The sequence below is a fragment of the Peromyscus eremicus genome, chromosome 7 (assembly GCF_949786415.1).
Source record: "Peromyscus eremicus chromosome 7, PerEre_H2_v1, whole genome shotgun sequence".
In the NCBI taxonomy this organism is placed as follows: Eukaryota; Metazoa; Chordata; class Mammalia; order Rodentia; family Cricetidae; genus Peromyscus; species Peromyscus eremicus.
This window is the reverse complement of record NC_081422.1, coordinates 84,853,086-84,860,972: the sequence shown is the minus strand read 5'-3', so window position 1 is coordinate 84,860,972 and position 7,887 is coordinate 84,853,086. Positions and strand designations below refer to the sequence as shown.

Genomic DNA, 7,887 nt, shown 5'->3' with positions numbered 1-7,887 from the left:
AGGCCTCAACAAGGGACAGGGTAGTAGCCGTCTGATAAGAGGGGTAGGTAGAGGTCATGTTGGAGATCCTCCAAATCCAAGGCAAGGCCAAGCTGCTTTGTGTGGTGATATATTGTGAACCCAAATAAACTTGCCTGAGGATCAGAGGACAGAGTCAGCCACTAGACATAGAGGCCAGGCAGTGGTGGCACTCACACCCTTAATCCTATCACGAGGCAGAGATCCATCTGGATCTCTGTGAGTTCAAGGCCACACCGGAAACAGAGCCCGGCAGTGGTGGCACACACCTTTAATCCCAGTACTGGGAAGCACACATGCCTTTCATCCCAGGAAGTGACGGCAGGGCTGAGAAAGGTATATAAGACGTGAGGAGACAGGAACTAAAGTAGTTCAGGTGAGACCCTTTCGGGTGAAGACCCAGAGGATTTCAGTCTGAGGATGCGTGCAGTTGGTGAGGTAATATGTGGTGGTTGTGGCTTGTTCTGCTTCTCTGATCTTTCAGCTTTCACCCTGATACCTGTCTGGGTTTTTTATTATAAGACCATTTAGAAATTCGAACAACAGCTTTGAAAGGGTAGATATTCATTTATGTAAAACAATAACAAATGTGCAAACTGTTAGAATAAAAAAATACCTTTTCTGAGAGGAAGGGGGGGGTCCCCAGCCTGCCATTGCACAGGGATGGGGTTAGCACCATGAGGGCACGAGGAGCAGGGCTCCACCGCAGCCTGTGGTGGGGCGCTGAGGTCTGTGTGTCATGGGTCAGTTTGTCTGTGCATTCTGATGTGCATTGGTGGAGGCCCGGCCTCTGTTCAGCGTCTGGCCACCCGCTGATGGCCCCGGGAAGGGATACCACGGCTGAGTGGGGGACAGGAGCGGCAGCACTGAGCACGGATGGTGAGCAGCTGGCAGCGGCCCAGCAGACGCAATGTCTCACAGAAACCGAAGGACAGGCGATCCCGCTCACAACCTGGGAAAGAGATGAGAAGGGGTGCAGGGAGACAGTTAGAAATCAGTGGGCATGACACCCAGAACCACACTTCATGACCCAGTAAATTGGGCTGAAAGACCCCTCACCTCAGTAGCCTTAAGAAGACTAGCAGCCAGCAGGAGACCCAGTTTCTGAAGGAGGTCCCCAGAATCAGAACCCCAAGTCCTTAGCTATTGTCCCCGCCTCACTTTGCCCTCACCTGCCCTTGGACTACTGACACCGTTGGACTTAACTTTCTGGAAGAAAGGTTCCGAGACCCCATCCTTGAGCACCTCAGGAGGCCATGAGATGCCCAAGAGCCTGCCCAGGAGTGACGCAAGCCTTCCAGCATCATCACCATCCCTGCTCAATCATGGAACCCGACAGGACCAGGCCCACAACTTTATCTCATGCACTTGTGCCAATATGCATCCGCTCCACCTCCCTGCCACCTTCTTTTGTGCCACATGCCTCTGCAGCCACCACTGCACCACACCACCCTACCCACCGCCGCCCCCCCCCCCTCATATGGGCCATATTCATCCTCAACTTTTGTGTGGCAGGATAGCCACCCATTTCGTTGGGTCATGTAGCTCAGAAAATTGGACTTGGCCAGGGCCACAAAGGTCATCAGTAGGCACCTAAGGCTGGGTGTAACCTCTGGTGACGGCACAGGAGAGGGTGACTCTTCAAGCCCTGACTGTCAGGAGCCGAGGCTTGGCTGGCTCTCCTGGGAAAGCTATTTTGGGAAGTGGCTTGCTTCCAGACCCTTGGCTTCTCTCCCAGTGCTACTGCCTTGCTGTTGCTGCTGCTGAAGCCACAGCTGCCCAGACCCCTGCTTACTTCAGCGGACTCCCTGGGGAGGAAGAACAGGCGAACAGCTGAGCCCTGGTCTGAGACATCCCCAGGTGCAGCAGAGGGCACAGGGCAGCAGCAGAAAGGCTCCCCGCCCTACCTTTTAGGCAGCGATTGCAAACTCCATCAGCCTGCACACTAGTTCCCCTGAATGACCTCAGGCAGGCCTAACCACTGGGTGAAGGTTTCCTCTTGATAACAGCCCCCACCTCCATGGGGAAGGCCACATGACTAGGCATGTCAGCTGCTTTGCCACGGTGATCACACACCCTGGAGTTTCCAGAATTTCCAAATGTCCTGTCGGACAATCCCACAAGCCATCAAAACATCCTGGAAGCTCCAGGAGCTTGGGATCCAAGATGCTTCCCTGATTGGCTCCCTTCACTAGGGGCAAGAAATTCTTCATGTGGGTGAGCATTGGGTAGCAGCCTAGCCACTTCCACGAATCCCTGCTGAGCCCACCCTCCCCATCGCCCTGGGAGACCTTCCAAGGCCACAGTCTCCTAAGCCACACTATTTCTGGTAGAGCTTCGGTTCCTGCTCTGCACCACCTGGGGCCATAGCCACCCCAGTCCCTGCCACGCCTGAGCGTGGCGCAAGAGACAGAAGAGCCATGGGCACCGTCAGCCCCGGAGGCAAGCACTGTGGTACAGCACCCGGCATAGCTGTGCTGAAGTGTCTCGGAAGGACAGATTCGGGGAATTGAGAGCAAGACAAGCAGGGATGGCTGGACAAACCCAGGCTAGCATTTCCTCGGCACCTTGAGGCAATGGGATTCAGGACAGAATGGCACAGCAGTAGCCACTCGGGTCCTGAGCCAGTACCACGGGAGCCAGCTGCTGGTAGTGAAGGCCGTGCAGAGCAGGGAGAGGCAGATGAGAGCTGACGCCCACCAACTGTCCTGGGGAGAGGTGCGGCAACCCTGTAGGTATATGCCAAGCTCCTGGGTTCCCTCAAGTGTCAGAGGTGGCCTCAGACTCCTCAGACCCCACCAATACCAAAATAAGGGTTGCCAGCCCCTTTATGCAAGAGGAAATGACAATCCAGATAGGGAAATAGAGCCCAAGACTACGCAGCTGGTGAATGGGTGCCCAGATGTGACTCAAGAGCCATACTGTTTCCTGTGTTTCTCACTGCTGGGGACAGCTACAGCCTCAGGAAGGAGGTGATTTTCAGAGCCACCTCTGGCTCAGACCTTTGCTCCATACTGGCCCAGCTGGCCAGGAAGCCCATAGGCGGCGGCGGCGGCGGCGGCGGCAGCGGCAGCGGCAGGACCCTGGGAGGGAGTCTTTCCTGGGGCTCCACTGCTCACTGCAGGCAGTTATCCTCTGAGGAATAGGCAGTGCCCAGAGCCCAAGGCCATCCTCGCCTCACTGTGGGGACTAAGACCCCAAAGGACAAAAGCTCCCCACAACTGAGAGGTCAGGGGGCTCCTTCAACTCCCCGAGGCTACAGAAGCTGCCTACAGGATGCTAGTGTGGCTGGGACTCCCCCTGGCTGATTCCCAGTTTGGGACCTTGGCACCCTGTGGCCTCCCAGTTACGGTGACCATGTGGTCTGAGCGAACTGTAAATAGAACAGCAGCTGTTATGGGACTGACATCTGGATGAGTCTCTCTAGGTCCCAGCCCTCCTTCTCCCCCTCCCCCACCACCCCCAGGGGTAGGGAGACACTCACGTGGGGGCTCAACCAGCTCACAGTCCTCAGTGGCACATGGCCGTGAGCTCTCAGGCCAGGCCTCATGGCCACACTGGTCACTGTCTTCCTCTGCCAAGCCTGTCTGGGTGTTCACACACTTGACCAAACGACGCTGAACACCACCTCCGCAGGGGGCTGAGCACTGCACAGGAGAGAGAGGACAGAGCGTCCCCAGGACCGGCCACCACAGTCAGGGACTGGCTGTCACTGGACAGCACCACCCTCTCCAGGAAGCCATCGCTGACCCAGTAGAGCATAGTGCCGAACCCCACTGTCACCGGAGGCATCTCCCCTTGCAGCGAGGGCAAGACGAAAGAAAGAAGGAATGCAAAACTCACCCAAGAGGCCTGGGCAGAGAAGGCAGACACTGGGGTGAGACCACAGTGCCCAAAAGACACAGGAGATGGGCTGCAAGCCATGGGCAGCAGAGGGTCTCAGCCAGGGTCCCCACCCCGAGTCAGCCTGCTCTCTGGTTTAATTTGCGCTGGCATGATACAGGCTCTATGTTCCTCACTTAATTCTTTCACTGCTCCTCTAGGCTGCCCCCAATTTAAAGGTGAAAAGAAACCGGCCCGCAGGGCCAAGCTCCTGCCCAGTCATTCAGCAGCCGGTAGATCAAGGAATCCCTGAGGTTCCTGAACCAATCAGCTCCCAGCAGGCCCAACAGAGAGCTGCCCTGCCCTCGGGGGGCCCATCTCCACTCTGCTTCTGCCACATGTGTCCTTGTGCCATCCCCTAAATACCCCCATCATTCCTGCCGTAGGGCTCAGCGCTTGCTATTCTCATCATCCCTGTCTTTCGCCTCACTCACTGACTCCTTTAGGCATCCATCCAAAGTCTCTCCTCAGAAGATTTACCTACCCCACATAGCTAGTTTTCCTCTATCTGATTTTCCCTGGCAAAGTACAAGGACTTCATCTGGTCACTACTGTATATTTAGTGGCTACAGAGAGACCAGCACACAGCACACCCTACAACCCAGCCTTCAAAGCCCTAAGGACCAGGGGCTATCTGCCAAGGATTGATCCCACTTCCTCCCCAAGGAACCCCGCTCACCTGACCCCAAGGCCCCACCACCCACTGCGTGCATGGGTGGGTGTTGCAGGGCCTGGTGCTGTTGGGTCTCAGCGACTCCTCACAGAGGCCTGGCTCTGGGCATGTCACCAGACGCTGCTGTTCACCACCGCCACAGGCCTCGGAACACTGGAAGAACAGGGAGGCATCAAGTATAGCCAGGGTCTGAGGGTATCCCCAGTCCCTACCCCCCAGACCCAGGCTTCACCTCTCTCCAGGAAGAGGTATACCAGCTGAGGCAGGGCTGGGTCCCACAAAGCTGACGGGTGGATGGCTTGGTAGGCCCAGGCTGGCAGTGGAAGGGCCGCAGTGGCCGGAGGTCCCGCTTGTCCACACACTGTACATCCCTTGTAGAGGAACCTCCACCACAGTTGCGAGAGCACTGGAGACCAAAGAACACAGATGTAGACACAGTCTAAACCCATGCATGCATTTTGACCCAGTGAGGTTTATGGTACAGCAGGGGTAGACCTTCCAGCCTGAGCCCAAGAGCCCCAGACGACTTGGACACCAGGTAACAACCCCAGAGGACAGGACAGATGGAATTAGGGTGAGCCAATGATGGGTGGTAGGAATAGAGAGGAAGGTCAGCAGCATGAGCAGGGCCCAGGGAGATGAGGACAGATGGGATCAGGGTGCAGACGGTGCCCTGCTCTGTCTCCACACCATGGCCATGAGACCCAGGGCTCCCTCCTTACTCACCTTACTCCAGTTGCCCGTGCGCCAGGCAGCACAGGGCCTCAAGTGACAATGGCGAGCTGGCTGGGGGCGGCTAGAAGGGGTGCAGTCCTCATCGCGGCCAGAGCTGCAGCGCACCAGCCTCCAGATGGCGCCCAGACCACAAGTGGTGGAACACTGTGGGCCAGAGACGCTGTCTGTAAGCCCAGCAGACCCTCACCGGGCCAGCCCCGCTGAAGAGGGCCCCACATCTTTATCTGCCTCCACCCACCTCCCACGGAGACTGTGAAAGAACAAGTCAAATGTCACCAGCAGTTAACTATCCCTGCTCCCAAGAGCCCTGTAGACCCACCTACCTACCCTGCCACCCTGTGGCTTCTCACTAACCAGGGAAGTCTGGGCCCTAATCCAAGCAGCTAAATGAGTAGGAATTCAGCCTGTCTCTCTCTCCCCCAGATTATGGATCTCTCACAATGAGAATCTAGAGAAGGGGCACGGGTCATCTTTTTTCCATACAACTCAGACTATTGTGGGATCCCTAACGAAAGAAGGGGAGACTTTGAAGGGTGACAAAAGGTGAAGCATCTGGAGGAGCCTGGCTGTGTCTCAGCTAAACCCTTAGCCAAGCCCTCCCAGGCAGCGCTGGGTCTGGAATCCATGGAAGAAGGCCTTCCTTACCCTTACAGCTGGCTAGGGGGAGATCTCCATTTCTGGGGCATGCAGGTCAGTTAGAGGACACTCCTCCCAGCTGCACTTAGTTTATAGTTACTGACTTTTCTGAAGCCCACCATGTGGCTGAGGAATGGCCCTCCGAGGACTCAAAAACTCTAGCAGATGGGGCCCCTCACTTCACTTCCACTTCACAGTTGAGAAACTGAGGCCCAGTGGGAGAGACGGACTAGCCTCAAGCTACACGAGAGCTGGGATAATACTCCTTCTGCTTCCTGGAGCCTCAGCCCACCACGGCTGTCAGTCAGCTAATCCCAGGAACCATTACGCTGTTCTCCAAGGGAGGCAGGATGAACACAGCTGGGTCTTGCTTTGCTTAAAACTGAGTCCCAGGGTCCGGTGGCTCAAACTTCCCACCATCCCTGGTGCTTTACCACTCACCTGGCTCCAGTTGCCCACTTGCCAACTGGCATTCTTGGCAAGCAGTGGGTCTGTAGGGGAGCCATCCTCCACTAGGCTGGGCTGCAAAGGCTGGACCTCAGGGTCCTCGCTGCTGTTAGTATGAGTCTCCTGAGCTGGTCTAGGCTGCAGCAGAGGGCTCAGGGTCCCTTCAGGGTGAGGGGGCTGGGGTTGGTCCATTGGTCCCGGGCTCCTTAGATCAGTTGGTGCTGTCACAAGGAAGGTCCCTGGAAATGCCAGAGTTTTCAGGTTCTGTGAGCCCGGTCCTGGGGTTGGAATCCCTGGCTCCAGGGGGCTATCTCTGTCCCAGATGCCTGGCACAGTGGCCACGGGCGGAAGGAGAGGAGGAGCCACCTCTACAGTGGGCCACAGCTCACCGTGCACAGGCTTTAGGTCAACCTCCAACACTGGGTCCCAGACCACAGGCCCTCCTGTCCACACCTCCACCATACCAGCACCAGGAGGGGCTTGAGTGGTGCTGATGGAGGGTGAAGAGGGCTGTGTGGGGGTCCGGCTTTGGGGCAGAGCTGGTGACGTATGACCCAAGGTGTTCTCATCTTTGGAAACCTTGTTCGGGTCAGACCGTGGAGTGGGTGGCTGGCCCTGCCTGTCTTCCCTCACTAGTAACTCATCAGGGTTTCCAGGGGCAACAGGTGTCACCATGTCATCAGCTGAAGCAGGGGGCCAGGGCAAGCTGGGGAGCCCAACTTCAGGGGCTTCCATGGGAGTATCTTCCTCAGACAAGAAATTAGCCAAGGGGTTCACAGGGGTCTGCTCCAAGAATATAGGTGGGGAATGGCTAGCCTGGCTGAGTGAAGGGCTAGGGGACCAAGCTCCCCGGACCCCCTCTTCCTTAACTCCAGAAGTCCCGGCAGTAGGCACTGGAGTATCTGAGGTAGGTTCAGTGGGTCTGATGTGGGGTGGTGCCATCCAACCCCCTGTATCAACCGGGTCTGGATGGGGTTCTTCAAAGGGCCCATAAGACAGGTCTTCATGGAAGTTAATGAAATTGTAGTCATAATAGAAGTCATCCACAAACACAGGCCCCGGCGGATCCAGTTCCAGGTCCTCCTCATCAATGGCATTGCTGATGCTGACCGGCTTGGGTGAGGATGCCGGTGAAGGGCGTGGGGCCAGCCGGTGTGGGATGAAGTCAACCTCATTGAAGAGCTCAGGGCTGGAGGAACCACTGCCAGAACCATCCATGCCCGTCATGTACATGGGGCGTGGGCAGGGAGGCAGAAGACAAATGGCCTCAGTCACTGGCCGCTCAACGTCGTCGCAGGGGACATCGGTATTATTGATGCAGAGGACACTTCGTTGCCGGATGCCGGCTCCACATGTCACAGAGCACTGCAAAGGAGGTCATAGCTCAAGCCAGGATGGGAGGCTTCTGGGGAAGCTGGGGCATGGTGGCAGAACCTGCCTATTGCTGGTTTCATAGTGACAGAGGTCTCAGCCAGCCCTCTATGGCCATGCTTAGT

At 56.8% G+C, this 7,887-nt stretch overlaps 1 protein-coding gene across 4 annotated transcripts in view; it reads right to left on the bottom strand.

The window, feature by feature from the left end:
- Positions 1–640: 640 nt before the first annotated feature.
- Positions 641–7,887, bottom strand: part of Adamts7 (ADAM metallopeptidase with thrombospondin type 1 motif 7) — a 51,694-nt gene continuing 44,447 nt past the window's right edge. For 2 of the 4 annotated variants that reach the window (XM_059267062.1, XM_059267064.1), the window contains 6 exons: positions 6,386–7,628; positions 5,300–5,452; positions 4,806–4,979; positions 4,580–4,726; positions 3,503–3,665; positions 641–970 (listed from right to left, as the gene is read on the bottom strand). In XM_059267062.1, coding sequence (XP_059123045.1) covers positions 813–970; positions 3,503–3,665; positions 4,580–4,726; positions 4,806–4,979; positions 5,300–5,452; positions 6,386–7,628 — 2,038 coding nt within the window. In that variant the 3' untranslated portion in view covers positions 641–812. Of the gene's footprint in view, positions 971–3,502; positions 3,666–4,579; positions 4,727–4,805; positions 4,980–5,299; positions 5,453–6,385; positions 7,757–7,887 lie in introns of all 4 variants that reach the window. The other 2 variants (XM_059267063.1, XM_059267060.1) reach the window with 2 other exon arrangements.